Raw genomic sequence first — 23,065 nt, forward strand, 5'->3', positions numbered from 1 at the left:
TATAATAAATAACCACCTTGTCAGGTTATTTTGGTTCTGTATGAAAAGGACTTGAAAACATGGTTAGGCTTGAGCAAGAACAATCATAAGAGCACTTTTACATCTTTGAAGCTCTCAATTTGGTCTCTAAAATGATTCTGTTTTCCTCACAACCTACAAGGAGGCACTGGGAGAGAGAGAAAGAAAAGCTTCTATTTGAATTGTAGAACCCTACAAAAGTACTGATCAATAAGCATGGGAAATCACAAAATAAATGGGCAGGGGAAATAGATGGTTGTACTTAGTTCCAGATATCCTTTGTGAGAGGGAATTTTATTAATTGATTCTCTGAACACAGTAATAATATCCTTTTGAACTGATTTGTGTCTGGTTTAATTTCAGTCTTTGATGGCCTGAATCTTCCTTTAGTTCATCTGTAAATCTCTTTGTTTGCCATGTAAAGTAGCGAGGAAAGAGCCCTATTGGAAATACTTTAGCTCAGTGTCTGTGGGAAATGGAACAGCTCAGCTCTTTGCTGGTGTGTGCATGGGATGGCATGACCAATACTGCCCTGCTTGCAATCTTGTCATGTCCACATACAACTGTGGGACAGCAGGACTCTGATCTCCAGTGCCGGTCCAACTTGATAATGACCATAGCTCAAACATTGACCTCAGATTTTATGTGAGCAAAACATCTTAAACATGGGGAGGGAAAAAAAGTGTGAGTTTTTGGAAAGTAAGAGTAGATTAAGAGATTGAGTCTACTAGATCACCCAGGACATAGCTTTGTTCATGTTAATGATTAAGGAAAAACCTTTAAAAATAAACTAATTTCACTTTTTGGGAGTCAACAAAACCTATTCCTCTCATTTCTTGTTTAATCTGATTTGAAAAGGAGGCCAAAGAACAGGTTCAAGGTTGTATTATAGTTTATTGATATATTTTCTCAGTGGCCTGAAACATCTTTTCTTGCTTCACCATTAGAAGACCAGACTGGACAAATCTCTGAGTAGCCTCTGTTTGACCTCATAGCTCACCCTGCTTTGAGCAGGAGGTTGGACTGGAGACCTCCTGAGGTCCCATCCAACCTGAGTTTTGGTCCTGTGTCATTCCTCAGTTAGACAACAGCAATCACCTGGCTGGAAGACAAGCCAGAAAATCCCTTTAAACATTCTGCTGCACCACATTAAGGATATAGTGCCATTCCAGAAGAAGCCCCAGAAGTGTTTGGGGATTTGCCTTCCCACCTGTGTTGCCTCATTCTGTGCCAGCATTTACTATATTCCCTGGCTCAGAGGCTCACTTTTGGCTGGCATGCTTCCTTTTGGTATTAGCACATTGTCAGAAACATTCAGGGAGTGGAATGGAATCAGTTTTTTCTGCCATTCTGCAATGGTTTTAGTAGAGAGTGGGTCTCTGGGTTTAAAATAAGTTTCAATTGTGCCCTGTCTTTGCCTTGCTGGGAACCACCCCCAGCCTAATAATCAGCTCATCCCTTCTGGAGACAGCAGCCAGACTGCTGCCACTGGTCAGCTGGTTCTCTTGAGACATATTTGAAGTGCACTTATTCCACCTGTTCCTGGAAGTCCCTTTTTTGCTATCAAGCATGTTGTTATTATCTGCTCTAAGTCCAGGCAATTTTTTATGCTGTCTTTTTATGTTTTGAATTGTGGTGGTCCAGCTTCCAGCCAATGTTTGCACATTTTTTGTGCACTTTTCCATGTCACCTTCTCCATTCAAGGTTAATTAGTTGGACAATATTTAGCTCCTTTCTTCCTCAACTTTTGCTTCTTACACTGACAATTTTCCACTGCTAACCTTTCCTCCCACTCCTCATAGATACTATTTCTAGTAAAAATCTCACTATTAGTTGTCCACAAGTTTTAAAAAAAATTGCTTATAGTTTTACCTCTAATCTTTGTGCTCTCAGTTCATTCCTCTGCCATTTGGCAAGACATTTATGCATTTATGGCATATTGGAGACAGTTCTCTGGCTAACTATATTTTTACTGTAGTGGTTAATTTCATGATCAATTTTTCCAGGCTATCAGAAATTGACTGTAGAAATCCTCTCTGGTTCTCCCATTCCCTACATTTTTTGGCAGCTTCATCTGCTGTGCACACTGAATTTCTCACATCTAATTATTCCAAAGTGCCATGCATCAGATTACAATCCCATTTTCCAATTTGTGTGTTAAACAGAGTACTGTAGTTACAGGCTCCTGAGAATCAACCTCCATCCTCTCCACGAGTGGCTGCTGCCTGCTACACTGCCTTTCTCTACAGAATTGGCTGAGACAAAATTAAATATCTCCCTGGGTTACTTGGCCTCTTTGCGCTGATCCATTAGTCCACATCCAGCTGAGTCCAGAAATTAGTTAATTGCTGATTTATCCTGAATGTTTTATTGGTGTCTGGTTAGGTGAAGAAGACAAGTGTCCTCAGGACTTCTGCCAGACATTTTTTTCCCTCTCTTTTTAACTCTAAGCTATGCCCCAGAGCCTGTTCAGGCTGATGATTGACTCCAAACTGCATGTGAAAGACACCTATAAGAACTCCATTTCTTCACAATGAATAAATTCTGTAGCAGTTTGAAAGCTGAGCCACCCTACTTGCCTGCCAGCAATCCCCATCTCTGTTTATCTTCCCATTCATTCACTTGAACCATGATGTTAAATTAAATAAGCTTCCCAGGGAGGTTTTCCTTTAAATATAATGAGCTTTTGTAACATATGAGCTGGGAGAAGTCAACATCTTCCCTTGGGGCCTCTGTGGGTCTCAGATGAGGTTAAAAAAGTGTTGTAAATGTTGGGCTGTAGTCAAACTCTCTGGCTGCCTCTGATGCTATGGCTTATGATATATTTGATTTTTCTTCTGGAGCTGATTTGTTTTTAGTCCTTTCACTTCTTCTCATACTTGACCTAAAATTTAACCTTCTCCTGGCGTTATCCATATCCTTTAACACCTTCCATTCCCTGGATACCAGGTTAATAAAAACCTCTTTAATTCATCCTACACCTCCAGTCTGGGTAGACATTTACCATTGCACAACAAACCAAATATTTTTCTGCAAAGAATCGTATATTTCTTTGGGAACCTCTTGAATCCTGTTTATATTGCTTTTGTACAATTGAAATCTTGTTTTAAATCCTTCTGACCAACAGGGATTCTGGATTTTATAATTCAAAAGGATTTTAACACAATGGAATAGTAGTATAAGATGAATATAAAGGAGGGAGGATAAATGCAAAGCTTCACACAAAAGAAAAACCAGTTAGCTACTCAAATGTAGGCAACATATTTCCTAAAGTGTAGGGAACAGCTAGTTAGGTATCAATTTCAGGAGAGGACCTGGGGATGTGAAGGTGTTTGTAGAATGATCAGGAGTGGTATAAGCAATCCCTCCACTCACTTCAGCCCCAGCAAGGTCTCGCTTGAATGTCCTGCCCAGTTTTCAGAAGGGTGTTTCAGAAAATAGATGGAACAACAGGAATCCATAGGAGACCAACAGGAGTGATCAGAGCTATAGACAATATCACCTGCGAGGAAAGGCTGCAAGAATTTAAGCCAATTAACCTTGAGAAGACTGAGGAGAAATCTAAAAGGATTCATTCAGTAAGAGATGGGCTGACATAAAGGTGGCAGTGAACTGCTCCATAGGTCCCCTGGAGATTGAGAAGAGGGGCTTAAATTTCAGCAAGGTATAACAAGGGAAGATGTTAAGAAACTTTAAAAAGAATGCTAGCTATAACTGAACATTGAATAGAGCTTTCAGGAATTTATTACCATGCATTTCTAGAGCAGGATTGACAAATACACGTCACAATATACTTATGCTTCTTTGATCCTTCTTCAGTCCAGGGGCAGAGGCTGAGCAGCACACTGGGATCCTTTCCAACCCTCCAGCCTTCAGAGAATGCACATACAGAACAGAAAGGTGCCACTGGCTCTGCAATGACACCAGCAACTCAGACCCTGAGTTTGCATCCCAATGCCAAATGAGGGGGCTTCCAGTGCAATTTGTGTTATTGGTTCTGGGCAGACTCTGTACTGTGCAAGAGAAAACAAAGCTCCCTGCCATTCCCCTCTGTGAAGCTGGCCCTTGGGGACAGGAGTAGAAGGAACCAGCACAGATCCTGACCAGCCTCAGTTATTCAGTGAGTGTATTCCAACAGCAGAGGTGAAGCACTTTGCTTTTCTGCTGGTCATTCCCAGCCAGAATCCCACCTGGGCCAGCTCTGCAGTCTGCCTGGATGGCAGAGCCAGGTTCTTACTTGCCTCAGAGAAAGAGTCCATAATGGTGTTTTTTAATCACTGGAGTTTTACTGGTGTGGAGAAAACTGGGATTTTCTGATGTAGTCTCTCTCAACTAGTGCACATGGATTTTTCTTCATACTGAAACAAAATAGTTAAATTCTGACCTGCCCTGGGTCTTTAAAGGATCTTGATCTTTTGATCAAGCAAAAAATAGTAGTGTTCAAACTTTCCAGACTTTGTTGTTTTGCTATTTCCCCACACATTTTCCTACTTGCCAGTGTTCACACCAATTCCTTATGGATAACATGTTACAGGAGTGACTGCATCAATGTTGCTGAGGAAGCTTTACTGGGCCTGGCTCAGGCCTGGAGACAGGACTCTCCATGGTTCTTAAGGAGGCACCTTCAGCTGTGTGAATTGAAACTTGATACAGCTTTTATCTGTATCTTTGTAGGGCACTTGCTGCTCAGCTGGTTGAGGTTTTGATACATTTCCTTACCCAGGGTCATGCCTTTTATATGTGACATGTATATAACATTTACATAACTGTATGGTTGTTAAACACAGCAATTAGGGTACAAATTGGGGTCTTTTCTCTGAAACAACATACAAGATCAGTAAGTCATAAGACAGAAAACACTGTTCCCAAGCTGATTTGCAGACAGCTCCTTAAGACTGACCAAAGTTTGTATTCACCAGTCTTCCATGAGAAATTACTGGGTTTTTTCAATGTTGGGCAACACCTGATTTTTTTTAAATATTATTTCCATGTATCCTCATATGTTTAAGGTACACAGTTCTGACTTCAGAGGTGATTTTCCCTCTGCTTCAATTTTGAGGAAGACATGCCTCTGCAAGCTCAAATCACAAAGTGGGCATAAAGGTTCATAGTCCCAAATGCTCCTTCTGGTGCTTTTAGTGCAGCTCATCACTGTGAGGCATCTACAGGTTGATTTTCTCTGACTGAACACTCTCTTCAGAACTATTGCTGTCCGTTCATTTGGGAGCTTGGAAATAGCAAAACCACACATCTGTGACTTCCTCAAAGATAAGCATGAGCATGTATCCTTTGAGAGCCTCAGCACTAGACAGACATGATCAGGAGTGTGTTGGCTTTTGTGTAATAAGTGTGTAATAACCTTACCCTCGAGGTTGGCCAAAAGTGTGTTTGTCTATCCCAGCCCACCCCAGCACCACCCTCCATTTCCTGCTCACGTTCTTGGTGTGTCCATCCTTGCCATGCAGGGAGGTGACCTGCTGAGCTGGGCACTTCATCTTTGCTTATCTGCAAGTCCAGCTTGGGTCAAATGAACTTCTGACCCTTCTTTTCATCAGCTGCTAGCGTGAGGATTACTCAGCCTGACAGGAGTAGCAGGAGCTGGCAGACTGTTGGTGTCACACAGCATTTTTAGGACCAGGTATACACTCAGCACTCCACAAAATGCCTGAGAGCTGTCCCTTGTTTGCCAGTCCTCTGAATAACCAAGTAGCCCAGAAGTGATTGATTCTGCCCCTCTGGATTTTAAGTTCCACCTTCTGGGGTCCACTTCCTTGTGGCTGATATCCATGGCTTTTCATTCTAGCACTGAGGAGGCTGTTCCTTCCTTCAAAAGGCAGCCAGAGCAATGCCTGGCTGAGTCTGCTGCTCCTGTCCTTTTATCTACAAAGTGTAGGAAACCTTTCTCCCTGAAAGGCTTTCAACATCCACCACCCACAGGAATGCACAAATCACTAGATTACAGGATGTTCTGCTGAGGAGCTTTCTGTGCTCCCTCTTGGGGCTGGCCACTGCATTTGAACTCATCAATATTTGCCAAAAAAAAAAAAAAAAAAAAAAAGGCATGACTGCCCAGCCTCCAAGGTACTGCATCCCCCAGAAAAGCCTGGCCTCTGTCTCCAGTCTTCAATCCAGGTAATGCTTTCTGTTTCTAAATATGGCTTTGCCCATAGGTACATCCCAGTGAAATCCCTTCCTTCTGCCCTTGGGCTGGAAGGCTTTCCACTTTTTTCATCACTCCTGCATTATGGATCCTCCAAGTCCTCCTTCGTGCTCCACACTGGTGGTACAGAGCCAGGAATGTGCTTCCTTGTCCCTGCTTCCCCTCCATCATCTTCTGACTTGAGAGTGGGCATTTCAGCTATTTTTATGTGATGTCTTAGCCTTAAAACTCATTTCTAGATTCCTCATATTTCAGTTATTTCAATAGATTATCTTAGCAGCAGGTGTTATTCACTCCCCATCCCACTCTGCCTCCTGCTTTTTTTTGCTCATTGATACTTCTGTACCTAACAGTTGCCAATAACTTTTTTTTTTTTTTACTCCTTACTCCAAGGACATTCATTCTCAGCAACAGCAAAGTCTCTTTTTTTCACTTGTGGGTTTGTTTTTTTTTTTTATTTCCAAATCTGCCAGCTTAAAACATTGTCCTGTTTGTAGTTCATTTAAACACTTTAGTCATAGGGAGGAAACTGTGGAACTGAAATTCTTTTACTGCCTACATGAACCTCACATTGTAGGCTAAGTGTTTAATCTTCAGATACTTCCTTTTCCTGACTTGGAGAAATGGGGAAGTAAGGCATCAAATTGCTTGGTTCATAAAACCATTGGACTAAAAGTCAATTTTGAAAAAACTTCTTGATATGCAGTTGAAAAAATGTAGGTTCTATTCCCCAAAAAACTAGTGAAATGACAGAATTTAGCAGATAAAACTGAGCCTAAAGGAAACCTGCATGGAAAAGCCTCAATTCAGAAAGTATGGAGATGCTCTGAAGAAGCCTCTGTCTTTCTGCTCCCACAATTAAGGATCAGGAAAGTTTTGAACCTTTTGGTACTGATAACTGAACTTGGACACCACTGCAGGGATCCAAGATCTCAAGCCTGCTTTGTAATTTTAGCATCTGTGAGAGGTTTAGAGAAGGACCACAACTTGGAGCAGCCCTCCCAGTGTGCATCTTTAAATGCATCATGATTTCTTGCCTCAGGTTCTCTGAAATTTCATCTGAGCCATCTGTCCACCACTACTCCTCCAGACAACTTAGTGCTTACAGGCCAAGGCATTCCTCCTCACAGTGTGTGCTGGGATAGATCTCAAATTTTCCTCACAGAGAAATAAGGTTTTCAGATCAGTTCCTTTTGGAATGGTCAGTGGTGCTCTTATTCCCTCAGGCTGTGGCACAGGGCTGTGAAAACAGCCTCTGGCAGTGCTACCAGTCAGGACACAAGCATGGAACCATTACCAAGGCAGGCTGTATCAAACATTCTATGGGAAGTGTCTTATATGTCTATTTATTTCTGTTCTCCTCAGACTGACATGCTTTGTCTGTAAAGACTGATCTTGAGTCACCTGCACAGAACGTGGCCTTTGACAACCCCCCACAAAAGACTCCAGTGCCAGAGCCACACAGATTTTTCATCTCTCTGTAAACTAAATCAAACCAGCCCCTTTGAAGACCTGGCATTGTAATAATTGGGATGGTTTGTATGTAGGAGTCATAAATAGGTTTTATTAGGTTGAGCAGGATAGACAAAATGCTTGGCCTTTACAATTTAAATGTCTAACTTTGGTAGCACTCCCAGAAACAATAATTAAGCAGGAACAAAATGGCTTTCTTTAATTAAAACATTTTGCCAGGAAAATAACACTGCTAGGTACCTCACTTCCAAGAACTTCATGTCCCAATAAACTGACCAAGGGTTACTATATTGAATTTCAGCAAATGCCTCCCCACCCATGGCAGGAACTCTCTGTCAGTGCAGTTTGGGAGGCTCAGTGGTGCTGGAACAGCAGAGAGCACAGCGTGGGCTGCAGGAGCCCCTGGGGAAGGTGAGTGCTGCAGGGAAGCTGTGGGAAGCTCTGCTCCAACATGTCCCACAGAGTTACAGAGCCAGAGGAATTCCTTTGAAGTCCCACTCTGTGGGTATTCCTGAAGTCAAGAGGTGAAGAGGGGCAAAGGTACTGTGGCCATCTCTTAAAATGCTGCAATGGGCAGAGGTGACCCCGCCAGAAGTTGGGAGCTGCCTGCTGAGGATGCTCTGCACTGCAGCCACGTGGGCTCAGAGCATCTTGCTCAGAGCAAGAGCCACCAGTGAAAGTGGCTGGGACTTGTCAGCTCTGCAGCACAAAATCACACAGCCTTTATCACACATTAGCTATAGAATGGTCACCATGATATTTTTATGAAAAATCCTTTCAATAGGATTTTCTCCTGAGAAGCTGAGAAGCCTCAGAAAATAAATGCAAACAGTAACTGCATGATTGCCTTGGAATGTGGTCTGGAGATGGTTTGCCAACAGGTACATCTTTGATTGGTCTTACGTGGATTGTTTTTACTTGAGGACCAATCACAGCCAGCTGTGTCAGACTCTCTGTCACAAGTTTTTATTATTCTTTCCTTTCCTAGCCTTCTGATGAAATCCTTTTTTCTATTCTTTTTAGTATAGCTTTAGTATAGCATTTTTAATATAATATCACAATATAATAGATCAGCCTTCTAAGAAATATGAAGTCAGATTCATCTCTTCCCTCATCCTGGGTGCTGCGAGCACAATGACAACAGAATGAATGTAAAGATATTTGTGTGACACTCTTTAATTTAGTGGACAGGGAACAAAGAAACAAGCTTAAACATTGCTGCTTACCTCGACCTGGTGTTTCAGCACAGATTTTCCACAACCCCAGACATGACAGCAGGCAAAGCTCCCTGGGCAGCCACCTGAGTGCTTGGGGAATGAGCTCTACAGCCTCCAGTTCTGCTCACATCCAGGGAGTAGGAGGCTCTTGCACACCCATGGTAAAATAATTCTTCACTTTAAACACAAAACTCTTAAAAATCTTTTTCTGAGAGTGAGTTTTTGAGTACAGGACAAACTTAGATAAATCATTCTATACCTGCATGCTCACAGTGTATTAAGTTCACAGCTCTTACCCATCTGACACAGCCTTTTGTAGGGCCTGAGCTTCTGTGCTGTTTTCCCTTAAGACTTCTTTACATATGCAAAAAATACTGAAAATCTGTGTGGAAGCTCTGGTGACAAATCCTTTGAGACTCTGACATGACGAAGGAACAAGCCATCTCAATGAATAATTTTGCAGTTTATTAGCATAGTGAAGTGTTTTGATTACTTTTGCTTAAGTGAATGACAAAGGAACCCTTTTATCACATACCCTGCTCATTTCACTATTATTTGTCCTATTGAAAGCTATCTTCTTTTTTTTTTTTCAATTAGGCACAGGCATAGCAAATTCTTAGGACCAGAGGTGTTATGACACTGACATTAATTAAAAGGCTAGTATAGAAATAATAGATAATCATGTGATTAAGCTGTGTGTCTCAGATGTTCTTAATCTAGGAAAACAAACAATCCCAGAGGGGGAAAGAATATTTATATTTTAGCCTTTATAACTTGCAAGTTTTGAAGGTATCTGTGTGACTTGTTCACGTTTGCCATGCAAGCAGAGCATACAATAAATCTTAATGACTCAGCATGAGAGTAAGGGAAAAAACAACAATATTTCTTACCTCTCCAGCTGGGTAACTCTCCCAGAGCACTGCTCACGGCCTGGCTGGGCTCACCTCAAACCATCTAAACACAGGCTGTCTCAAATGATAGCAGATCCTCATGTTTAGCCAGCTGAATCATGTCCTTTGTGTTTCTAGAGGGCATTGCTGTCCATATCAAAATCTATTGTGTTTCTGTTAGAAGGAGTGTGAAAAAAACCCAGCATCTGCCTTCACTAAATGCACCATTTCTGCAAGTCACAGGGAGGGAATCTTGCCAGGCTGCCCAAAATCTCAAATACAGGCTTTAAACACTGCAATACAGCTGAAGCATGAAGGGGAATTGCAGTTCTCCTCACCATGGCCACACTGAAGGAGATGGTGTGTGATAATCCCAGGTGCATTAATTGACATTTAGGAGACTAATACTGCAATGATAAAAAGTTCAGATCTAGCATCAGTGAAAAACACCTCAGCCTTGTGAAAATTTAATAAGCTTTCATGGATATTTTCTGCAGTTTAGTGTACCCAAGTGCCAGCCATACAAGTTTTTCCTGTCTGGGAACCAAACTGAAAAGTTTTCACACTATTGTATTTGTAGAAACTGGCTACCAGGTTGACTTTTTTTCTAATTTCCATTCTTTTTTCCTTTTTTTTTTCTTTTATTTACCCACCCTTTTTTCAGCTTCCCACTTTTCCCAAGACACTGCTGTCCCATCTAACATTATCTGAAACCCAATCTGATAAGCAGAGCCACCTTTTTTCTTCTGTGCATTAACCCCTACAAAACTGAATGGGAATGAAGAATGGGACAGGTCAGCATAATTTTCCCTGTCATTTCATTAATTCCATTCACCACATTTAGCAATGCAAAAGGTGGAACTCCAGTTGGGTTCTTTCTTACAGTGGACTCAGTGGGAGAGCTGGGTCTATAATATTCATTCTTAAGGGGAAAAAAGGTATCTTCATTATAGAAGTACAGATATATATATATATATATATAAAGTATATATATATATTTGAGTTTTTAATGAATTGTCATGCATACAGGCTGATAATGATGTTTTAGACATCATTCTTGCATTAGAGAGCATTTTGAACAGAATGCCAATCTCTGCAATGTGAGGCAGAATCACAGTGTGTTTTTTCCCCTGTGGTCAACCCTGAAGTTATTTTAGGTGGTGTTTTTCTGGGTTTTCTGCCCTGAAATGGAAGGAAGGACTGTTCCTCTGCCGTGCCCTTGTGTCTGTGTATATCCACGAGGGGATGTGCCCACAGTGGCAGCTGCAGAGAGCCCTGCTGCCCCTGCACACCCCTGCATTTGAGAGGCATGGCACATGGATGGATGGATGGATGGATGGATGGATGGATGGATGGATGGATGGATGGATGGATGGATGGATGGATGGATGGATGGATGGATGGGTGGATGGATGGATGGGTGGGTGAATGGATGGATGGATGGATGGATGGATGGATGGATGGATGGATGGATGGATGGATGGATGGATGGATGGATGGAGGCTCCTGGGCTGGGGCCTCTCACCCACCTGCTGGGCTGGAGGAAAAATTCAGCTCTTTGTGCAGGTTTGACATTCAGTGTGAGGTCATTATTCAAGGTATGGTGTGGTTGTCAGAGCAAAGCAATCCAAACCCTGCAAACACCTCCTGGATTGCTCAGCTCCTCTATCCATGGGGGGAGGAAAAAAAAAGGTAAATCAGTATGTGAAGAGAGCATCCAATCCTAAATTCACTTCCTGGGGTGATCTTTTTGGGTTTCAAGGCTGGACCTCCCTTGTAATGACTCTCTTGTAATGACTCTCTTGTAATGACTCTCTAGCAGGTTTGAGACTCCTTGTGCTTTAAGAGCAGGAGAAGTTTGTCACTGTGGGACTGCCCATGCTTGGCAAAGGCCAAGAACAGCTCTTGTAACCATCTAGCCATCCCTCCCTCACTCTGGTGTTTTCACAACTCCCAGGGTGGGGGAAAGATCCATCCTTCCCACTTGGTGGGTCCTGCTCCAGTACTGAATCCTCTTTCCCTGGATGCTTTGCCCAAATATCTTCCTAGTGCAATTACTTGGAGGTTTTTTTAGTGACCACTGACATCTAGCATTTCTTTCTCTTCCTTAATATGCTCCTAAAGAAGTCACAACCTGTAAGACATAAGCATTTACTGTTTTGTCTTTTTTTCTTTACATTTCCACAATGGAAAAAGCACAAAAAATTAATCTTGGAAACCAATCTTGTCGTACAGATCAGTCTTTGCTGTTGAAAACAAGGTCTCTTCAGCTGAGAAGGATGTAGGAGCTTCTGTTCTTACAATTAAGTCCAGCAGCTCTAAACCAAAATGGCCTCTAAACAACAGAATTGAAAAACTGATGTTGATTTTTAATGGCTATTGTTCAGGGTTGCTGCAAGGTAAAATATGAGCGACAACATAAAACAAATAAAGAGGAGTGAAAGGTAATTCAGTTTGCTGTAGTGTTCCTTTCTTCCATTGCACTTCTCTCTCTGCAGAGAAACACAAAGCAACTCTTTATTCTTTTCCTATTCCATCAGTTTTTTCCTGTATAGGTTAAAAAACCTGAAGTAATTAGACTATAATATAAATACTGGTGGTGAGCAATTGATTTTCCCACTTCTCTCTGGTAGATGGAACCACAGTGCAGATAACCAGTGCAGCTGGACCACACTAATGACCACCTGAGTTTTTACAAGTAATTTGTCCTTACCACAGCATCAAACCTTTAATTTTTTAACAACCAGGAATATATTTCCCTGTTAAGTCTTTAGTCTTTGGTTGCTGGATGCAACCATTTACATTTAAAGCCCCAATGAATATCTGTTGAAAAATGATAATTTGTCCTTCTGCTTCCCTGAGTTCTCAGGTGCAATTAAGCTTCTCTACAGAGGCATCATGTTAGGATTTATCTCACCTTAGGTGTTTCTGGGATAGACATTTACTGCTGGGTAGTCTAGACATGTCTTGGACTGGTTATTACAGAGAGAAATGAGTGCTTTTTGGAGCATGATTCACCTGACCCTGCCTTTGATGTCCAGATGAGAAGATTCATCTTTCTACAATGCTCATTCCTCTTCTGTTATAACAGATATCAGGTGCTGAATTTACGTTATTGACTTTGCAAATGCAATCAAGCACAGAAAATAATGAAAACCTACCATGGAGAAATTAATAGGCTGATTTCCTGACAAATTCGACCAGTAGTGTTGTAAATAATTTCAATAAAAATGATCTTTGTGACAGGACACCCTCACCTTCACCCCCCTGAGGATTTCCTATCTATTAAAATGGAAGAGGGGGTAACTGTGGTACTTAATTTGTGTAACAGAGGCTGGTGGGGTGCTGTGAACCAGGGAGATGCTTGAGGGAGCCACGAGAGAAATGTCACAGAAAGTTCCGTGAAAGGCTTGGGAGATGAAGGAAACTTCAATCTGACTCCAGCACACCCTCAGGAGCAATCCCAGCAGGCTCGGGCAACAGCTGAGCAGAGGGGTCACCTGGAAAAAGGTGGGGATGGATGGATGGATGGATGGATGGATGGATGGATGGATGGATGGATGGATGGATGGATGGATGGATGGATGGATAGATGGATGAATAGATGGGTGATGGATGGATGATTGATGGATGGATGATGGAAGGGGATGAATGGATGGATGGTTGGAGGGAACAATGGATGGATGATGAATGGATGGATGAATGGATGGGATGATGAATGGATGGTGGGTGGATGGATGGATGGATGGATGGATGGATGGATGGATGGATGATGGATGGATGGATGGATGATGGATGATGGATGGATGATGGATGGATGGATGGATGGATGGATGGATGGATGGATGGATGGATGGTGGATGGATGGATGGATGAATGGATTCATGGATGGAGGGAGAGATGTAGATAGCTGGATAGGTAAGTAGACAGATGGAATATTTTGCAGCTGTTTGGCCAAGATAAAAACATTTTTGTGGGCTGGATGTTCTCAGCTGGTAGACCTGGGGTCCTCCTTGCTGGATTCCAGCCTCAGCCTTCTTCCTTTCCTTGGGAGAATGCCAAACCCCTGCTGGGAGGCCATGCTTATGGCAGAGGGGACAGCCTGGACTGGGCCTGTGCTGCTGCTTTGCTTTGGCTTTTTAGGAGGCATCAAGGTGTACATAGATGGTGGCTGTGCTGGAGCAACAGGAAAAGGGATCATGAGGTCCTGTCTCCTCCAGAGCATGAGATTTGTGTCTGGGAACACAGGGCATGGAGGAAAAGTCCTTGTCTCCATGAATTCTAATTTTTTAATCGGAAGAAATTCACCACGAAGGATGAAAGAGGACAGGACAGGGACATGTGGCCATGTGTGGCCATGTGTGGAGAGTTTGAACCCAATTAGCAGTTAATTGAGGTGCTTTAAGGCACACAGCACACCCACACTGCAGCAGCTCCTAAAACCAACTCAGCTCTTGTTGCCACTTCTCTGTTATTTCACTAAAGCAGTATTAAGGGTGGAGGTGTTTTTTTGGTTAGCTCTGATATAAAATATAGCTTGTGCACATGCATGATTTTACAGCTGTTCTGCCCCCAGGCCGAATCCCTGGGGATCAGAACACATTGCTATCAGTCCCAGGAGGTGTTTTGTGTTCACCTCCTCTGAGTGAGATATTGCTATCAGGGTCTGCACCTCTGGATGGGGCAGGGAAGTGACAGGGGCCAGAGGCACAGGGCAAAGGCATTAACTTTGTGCTCTCCCATCGCTGCCTGGCTGCTCAGCTAGATAACCCCCACATCCCAAAGCCCAGCTGCACTGCTGGAGGGATGATGGCCCTGGGGTGCTGCTGCAGGATCCAGGGCCAGGCTGCCAGGGCTGTGTTTCTGGGTAGGTGTCCCTCAGCTGCTGGCGGCCAGGGCACCCCTGCAGCATTCATAACTGCCAGCAAAAACTGATTTTCAGGAACAGACATCCCCAGAGGCTGTTTCAGCAGCAATCAGTTTATTTCAAGTGCCTCTCATTGTGCCTGGAGGCTGGAGCCCTGTTTGCCTCCCAAACGGGAGGTCAGCGATTCTTGGCCTCACAGAGGTGCTCCAGAGATGGTCAGAAATAGCCTTGTGCAGGTTTCACAGGCAAACAGTGGGGAACAGCCCTCTGATGCTGGTTTTGCCTAAGGTAATGCACAGGGGTAGGGAAGAAAAAGGGACCTGAGTGGCTTGGGGCACCCCCACCATGAAAGTATCCACCTCAATAATGCTCACCCCATCACCTTATGGCCTTGGTGGCAGAGAGTAGACACTGTGTGGTTTTGTTGTGCCCTCTGCTCCAGTGGCACATTCCTCAGGGCCACCTCTGATCTCAGGGGGGATTTGGGGTGAGTGCTCAGCCAGGCAGGGGGCTGGCAGCAGTCCTAGGCCTGGTGGCCAGGGCCAGGCAGGTCCCATGGCAGGGCTGATCCACAGTTACTGTGTGCAGCTTCTGGACATGGCAGAATGAGCTGGAACTGCATGGAAATACAATCTAAGGACAAGCATGAGGCTCCAAAAGATATCCCTGTTATCAACGGAAGCAGCAATGAGTGGTGCCTGCCCATCTGGAGCTGGGGAGCTGGAAAAGATGCAGGCACCATCTGCACATCAGTAACTTGACAGCAATACAGTTTAGGAAAAAACTGACATAAGTTTTAGATTTTATTCATTCGTACATTATTTACAGCAGTTGCTTTCATATTACAATTCTCTTTCATCTTTTCAGTTTTCACTTATAAAAAATTAACCAAATAAACCTTATATAACCAAATTTATCACAGCAGGTCTGGTTAATTTTCACAGTTACAGCGGCCATCAGGAACAGAACTTAAGTACCTACAAGTCGTTTGTCCAGAGCACCTGGCCTGCCCCTGCCTGAGGACACCCTGCTGTCCCTGCAGAGCTGGCTGGCTCCCGGGGCTGCGGAGGCTGCGGCTCAGGAGCCTCAAGCACACCAAGGGATGACTGGTACCCATCCTGGCACCTGCCACGCCTGGGGAACGGTTTGTGCTGCTGCCTCCATGGTCTGCAAGCAGCTTGCCAACAGAGCTGACTCCTGCTTCCCTCCACAGAAAATGGGAGCAATCGATTCTGCTTTCTGCCATTGCTGAGCCCCAGAAGTGCAGTAGCAGCGTGCTGGGGTACAAAACTGTGGCAATAAGTGTTTACCTTCCTCTGTGTGGCTCTGACAGCTCTTCCTTATGTCTGTCTCTCCCACCAGGAATGGTATTTGCAATAACTCACCCTTAACTGTGGTGAAAAGCCTGCACTGCATAAGGGCTCACAAAGACTCAGCTCTAGGACCCCACATGGGCAGGTTCTCTGCCAAGGTGACACCCAGTTCCAGAGACTGATGGCCTTCCCTAGCACTTCATCCTGCTCCCCAGGTGCAACAGCACCCCTCAGGAACACGCTGCTGCCAGCGTGCTCCTAACAGCATCACCTTCATTAACCACCTCCCTGGGCTCTCCCCCACGTGCTCTTTTGCTTTACAGTGGTAATTATTGCTGTTTTAGAATGTGTTCGTTTTTCTTTGAGGACTTGTAGCCACTTCCCGTTACAGAGTACAGTACATACTATGCTGAACATAGAAAACACAAGACTCATTTCACACTGGTCTTGTACAACGGTGAGGAGATGCAGAGTAAGAGGCTGTTTGGGGGAATCCAAGTTTCTTATTTAGGTGTGAGTGAGTAAGCCACTGCCTTAAACACGAGCAGTTCTGGGAAGCAATTTAGCCTGTTTGTTGGTTTGGTTTTTTTTAACTGACATTGGACATTTTCCAAATGCATACCACACATCTGCTTAACACTACCAAAAATATTATTTTTTTTCCTTTACTGCATTTGTCTCAAGAAGACTTTTGCTTTAATAAAATAACACAAGCACACAAACTGCTTAAAGCTAACTGCCCAGCACAATCATAAGTACAACTCACAAAGCAACTGATGCTTTGTTAAACCTAATTACATTTAAAAAAAATCAAATATACATATTACAAGGCAAAAGGATTAAGCTTTGGAGGAAAAGAAATTGAAAACAATATTAGCTGTAAGTTCATTACACTTACATAGGAGTAGCTGCTTCTGCATTCAAATGTGTTACTTGTAAATAAATTTACAGTTGCATTATGTCTTTGTTATGCTCTTGGTCTCACTAGGTCTGTCTTCTAATATTTAGATGTTAAAAGCATGTTCTCTCCCACAGGTGATCATTGTGCAATACACAGATAGCACTGAACAGTGATTTTAACTGTGATCAAACTATTTTGAGGGAGAAAAAAAAGAAAATTTTCCTTTTGCATTTTAAAGCTTATTTAACACTTAGCATTACTTAATTTTCTTTATGTGGTACAGTATATTCCACTGCAAGACTCCAGTTAGTGTCCAATTAAAATGCCTTTATTTAGAGTGCATACCAAGAGCATCACACCAGCACTAATGAAACACAGGCCCCAGCACACCCAAAGTGAGATTGTTAATTCAGAGTAACCAGAGCTGGTTCCTGCCTTTGTGTGTTTGGCAATTTGGAAGTCCCTGCAGTTTCTATCCTTTCTATCCATTTGCACCTCAGCCAGCAAATCTGGCAAATTAAAAGGCAGCAGACCTGCATCACATACGGGTGTGGATCAGTGAGCAGCAGCAAGGATTGGGACAGGGTTCTGCAAAGCCACAGTTCCCTTGGGGATTCTGACCACAGGACTTTCTGTTCTTCCAGCTGGCCACAGCAAGGACAGGGCCCAGGACACCCCTGGCACCAAAACTTTCTGCTCCTGCTGCAGCCCACCAGGCACATCCCAACCCCAAGAGCCACTGCTGACCCTTGGTCCTGCCTCCCCTCCCCAGGGACTCAAATTCTGGCATCATGACCTGAAGAATCATCCTCATTTCCCATGGGGAGGAACACAGGGATAAAACAACCCCAGGTCCCAGCCCCGGGGACAGATGTCCCAGGGTCATTTGTCCCCAGCATTTGCTGAAAGGCAATTCTGAAATGAGTCCTGCAGGCTGCACCCATGCACAGCACCAGGAAGCAGGATCACTTCTGGAGAAAGGTAAAGGCTTTCTCAGAGAGAGCATCTCACACAGGGATGGAGGGGAGGGAAAAGAACAGCTTCCCACTGATGGCAATGCCCTGGACTTCTCTGCATCTCCCAGCAGATACACAGTTGTCATTCCTAAGCATCCTGCAGGTGCTGTCTGCTTCACTGAGGGAAAACACAGCATGAATTCACAACAAATACAAATTTAAGGGTTTCAAGCCAGACTAGAAACCACTTTCTTCATTGGTTTGATTGCTTAGCATTATCAGCCTGGATCTGTTTAGGGGCCAAGCTTCCCAGAGAGCTTATTGCCAAATATGACATGTGCTTGAGATGCCAGTTTGCTCAGGATGGGCAGGGAGTTCCCATTCACTCCACAGGGAATGGCCCAGGCTGTGCTGGAGGGCTGGGGCAACCCCAAGGCTGTGGACCTCAGCCACAGTAATGCAAAATTTCCCTTCTTTCCTGTTGTTTTTTTTTTTTTTTTTTAGTTTTTGGATATGACACCTAGTGCTTTCCTCAGGGAGCAAGGGCTGTCCCAAGCCCCTCCAAGCAAAGGACACTTGAGCAGGGTCTCGTGCACAGGGATTAGCAAAAAAAGCCCCAGTCTAAGGAGAGAGCAACCGGGTGAGGAAAGGGCATCTCTGCAGGCAGCAGCCCACCCGCAGTGCACAGTAAGAGCAGCTGTGGGAATACTTTCACATGTCTAATACAGCTCCACCTAAATCAGAACTGGTCTTAACCACCACATTTACCAGCCTTGGGCTCAAACCCAAGACAGGCTCCACTCTTCCTCACACTCCTGCCAATGTTGTCCTTGGAAAGAGAAACCCCCAAAATCAAACAGGAAAATCCTCTCCCATCTCACACTGATGTGGGTCTCTATTGGAATCAAGACTCAAGGCCTGGCAGCAGTTCCAGACCACCACCTCTTCTGCTCAGGACCAATCCCACAACCACCTTGTGCTGCTCCTCACCCACCCAGCCACTGAGCTGGGATGGGGAGAGTCAGGAGAGGATGCTCAGGCCCAGAGAAAGGGCTGTGCTGATCTTTTCCAAGCACTTTGTTTAAACCAGGGCACCCTGAAAGGCTCAGAGCAGAGGGATGGATCTGCCAAAGGCAGCTCAAGCTCAACATGTCACCCTGCACTGTGGTCTGCCCACACTGCCCTGGCAGCAGGCGAGCCTGGCATGGTCAGAACTCAGCACCCCTGACCCCAGAGCCCTGCCTGAGCTGTGGCATTTAGGGAAACTTCCCATGAATGCAGACAGAACAACAGTATCATGTGGTGCTTTTAAGCCCAACCTTGGCAGCTCTGGGTGTGAGGGCAGCAACAACACAGGAGGTTGTGCACCCCTGTCCCACTGCTTCCACCAGGGATGCAGCTCTGGCAGCCTGTGCCATCTTCCAAGGAGAGCAAATCCCAGCCTGTTTGGCAGCCAGCCCTTTCCTTCAGAAACAAGCTGTCCTGGCTGGAGAGCTGGGAGCAACCAGATGGATTTCTTCCAAAAAGCCTGGTCACAAAGCAACTGGCAGAAGCATTAAGGGAATAAATTTTCTTGGCAGCCACCAGCCAAGTGGCAACAACTCAATCCTTATCAGTGCATTTCCGTGTGCTGGGGAGGAATGCAGACAGCACCCCCAAAGCCACACCTTCCCAAAGCACCTCTTCCCCAGCAAACTCAACAGGAATTACAATCAGATACTGTGATATCATCAGTTAAAGTTTACACGTTTTAGAAGAAAATACTGGTAAACCTGATGGTACTTCTGTGTCTGTGGGATCTGGTGGGATATTTTCCAGGTTTGGATTTTCTGACAGGATGTGGAGTTTTATTTCAAAGGCACAGGTATCAAATAAAACCAGCAACATTAGTTTAATTAAACAGCCTAATAAAAAAAGTTAATGTTCAATTTAGACTTTACATATTCCTCCCTATTAAGAGACTAGTTTTTGCTTTTTGTTTTTGTTTTTTTTTTACCCCTCTTGAAAGGTTTTAGTGCAGTAATTATATAGCAACAGAAAAATAAACTAAAAAAGGCACAAACTTTTGTGTTATTTCTTTCAACTTTTGCTAACGCTTCATATTTGTCTGTTTTACTTCGGTTAATAAATCACTGAATGCAGCAAGAAAATATTCTGCCGATTTCTGTACACTATACAAGAACCCCTACCAACAGTACATTATTTCAGCTTCAGGAGAAATGTACAGCATAGAAAGACTTTTAAAAATATAGTGCCCCATAGAGAAATTTTGTTAATTAAACTCAAGGTCTCTTGCTACAGTGTCCTTCACCATCCTCGTTGCCCCCTTATTGCTGGAACACACGCTGGGACTCTGCCCCTCCAACTCCTCACAGGCTGGACCGAGCCCAGGCCAGGCAATGAAAGGGCAGCTGGGACTGTGCCAAATGGCTCCTCCATCCCCAGTGCCTGGCCCATGGCCCTCGCAGGGATGGACTGAGCCCTCTGCTCTCCATCAGCTTTGCCAGCCACATCTCAGTGCTGGGAAAGCTTCTGGCTGGAGAGCAAAGGCAGCTCCTGGCAGGAGTGGGACAGACAGCACCCCATGTCCCAGGTCTGTGCTGTCTGTCCCCTCCTCTGCCCAGGGCTCCTGTCCTCTCCCCATACCCTAAAGCTCCTTCTGCAGCTCTCCTGCTGACTCTTCATTGTATTTGCAAGCGTGGTTAACACATACTCTACCCCTTCACCAACTTCATCCAGATGAGGCGGGGGGGTGTCCCCCCTCACCACACGCATAATACTTCATAAAATAATAATTGTTTTTCCCAGTAAATAAAGGGGTTTTCCCTTTAAATGTATTAGCAGAGCCAAACCCCTCTACCCACCTGAAATTAAGTGCAGCCAGAAATGGTTTTCTGTAATACCTCTGACACCACGCTTTAAAAATTAAAACCTACCAGTCTTCTTTTTCCCCAAGATGTAATTCATGCAAAGTTGCTATTTGTTTAAATAAGTTATAAAAGTTGATATCTCAGGCTAGAAGAAGCTGTAGTCTTGGTTATTCTTTAGTTGGCAGGCACTGTACATACATACCGGGTACAGACACATGCCGAATCTGCTTTGCATTGCTTTTTGCATTGTACAATTCACAAATCTGACATCATTAAAGCAGTTAATTACCTTTGATGGAAGGCTGCAGTGAGGCCATCTACATTTATCAAACAAGCAGCTGGTTAAGATAATAAGTACGCTCCCCCCACCCTGGTGCTCCCCAAAATGCTATTATCTGTCACACGTTGCTTCTCTGAAGTGGTGAGATTTGGTGCGCACATTAATGTGCAAATGTGTTGCCATAGGAACTGCAGCCTCCATTACGCCTCAACGACACCATTCAGCAAAAGCCAAAACTAAAAATAACAACAACAACAACAAAAAAATAACCCTTAAAAATCAGATGAAAACAAACAAAAAAAACCCCCGAAAGGCAGCAAAGAGAAAGTCCAACGCACATGCGGAGTCTGGCCCAGGACTGCAGGTTACGCGTGGCTACGGAACAGCGCAGGAGATACTTAGGTTTGATCTTAACTTCACACTATGGTACAATGGGGCTCAGTTCGGCCGGTCCGAGTCTGTGCTGGCTTAGGAAGGAGGGGGAGGTGGAGCGGAGTCGTGGTTACCGGATGCACCCGGGGTCTCTCAGACATTTGGCAGAATGAGGCACATCCAAAAAAAGTGCAACACCAGTGCCGTGGCGGCAGTGCGATGTGTTTGAGTGCGTGCACGCGCTTTCCTCTTCATGCATTGTAGCAAGCGGGTTGGGGCGGAGGGGCAGGGTGCACCCCCCACCTTGTCTCTGAAAACTATTAACCAGTAGATTACGGTAAGAGGAATGCATATTCTACTTACTGGTGCGTGAAATACTGAAAACTGCATTCAAGTAATATTTCTGCACTATTATGAATGCATCACTATGTTATCTTACACCTGGAAAAGGAGAGGACTATGTACACCGGAGCAGTTGTACTATTTTGCAGTAAGTTTCTGTGCTTTACAGAGGTACCTGGGAAGGAGAGGCCGCTGCTCCGCTCCGCCCCGCTGGGTTGCAGGACTCCCAGCACCACCACCTACAGCATGCGAGGAAGGGGCGCTGCTCGGCCGGCCCATCGAGCTGAACGGAGCAAACCAAAACGTGGCGTGAGGGTACAAAAACTCTAACCCAAAATTGGCAAATCAATGGTGATGAGAACTAGAAGGATAATTTATTATTTTTGAAGGGGGAGGAAGGGGGGAAAAAATACTTTTTTTTTTGTTTTGGTTGGTGGGGGGGTTTTTTTATTCTTCCCGCAGCTGCAGGCGGTAGCGGTGGTAGCGGACCTGGAAAAACATTCTCTCCAGTAAGGAGCGTGTCATCCCTGGCAGGGCATAATGTTCGACAACACCCACGTGCTTGAAGCCCAAGGACTCATAGAGCTTGTGGGCTGCCATCTTCACGGCCGTGGTTCCCAGCACGACAGAGGAGTAGTTGTTGAGCATGGCGAACTCCAGCACTTTGCGGCCCAGGGCCTTGGCGATCCCTTTGCCGCGGTAGTTGGAATCGACGGACATGCGGCGAAGCTCCACGGTGTTGTCCTCCTCGTTGCCCCGCGCTGCCACGATCCCCACCACGTTGCCGTCCAGGACGGCAACCCAGAAGCAGGAGCCTGTGGGAGATAAAGCAGCACATGTAGTCACCCCCGATGGACCAGTGCCCATTGCCAAACACATCTGGGAGCAGGGCCTGGGGTCCAAAACCACGTCATGTGGGGACTAATGACCTCCATAAATAAGGACCAAACACTCTTTTTCCCTGACAGCGTGAAGGAAATGTTGTTTTCCCAAGGAAAATGCACAGGGGCTACATCCTCCTGTCAGGGAGTCGTAGAAAATGACAAGGTCTCCCATGAGCCTCCTTTTCTCCAGCTTGAATAGCCCCAGCTCCCTCAGATGCTCCTCAAAGAACTTGTGCTCCAAACCCTTGACCAGCCTTGTTGCCCTTCTCTGGACATGCTCCAACATCTCAGCATCCTTCCTACGTTGAGGGGCCCAGGACTGGACACAGTACTCAAGGCATGTTGAGTTGCTTAATTATCACTCAAGAAAGCCACTATTCAATACAGCAGCCAACCACGGGCACTGAGAGGTCTCTTGCCCAGATGAAAAGCACTGACTTTCAGTGCTCTGGAGCAACATGTCTTCATCCAGAGGAAGAAGACCCCATGACAGGAGAAACCCCTGGTGCAGGCAATGGCCTT

General features: G+C 44.7%; 1 protein-coding gene across 1 annotated transcript in view; it reads right to left on the reverse strand.

Moving 5' to 3' along the window:
- Window positions 1-15,397: 15,397 nt before the first annotated feature.
- NAT8L (N-acetyltransferase 8 like) overlaps window positions 15,398-23,065 on the reverse strand; it is a 32,711-nt gene continuing 25,043 nt past the window's right edge. The window contains exon 3 of the mRNA XM_064418896.1: window positions 15,398-22,474. Within this exon, the coding sequence (XP_064274966.1) occupies window positions 22,107-22,474 (368 nt within the window). The 3' untranslated portion in view covers window positions 15,398-22,106. The remainder of the gene's footprint in view (window positions 22,475-23,065) is intronic.

The sequence above is a fragment of the Passer domesticus genome, chromosome 4, assembly GCF_036417665.1.
Source record: "Passer domesticus isolate bPasDom1 chromosome 4, bPasDom1.hap1, whole genome shotgun sequence".
In the NCBI taxonomy this organism is placed as follows: Eukaryota; Metazoa; Chordata; class Aves; order Passeriformes; family Passeridae; genus Passer; species Passer domesticus.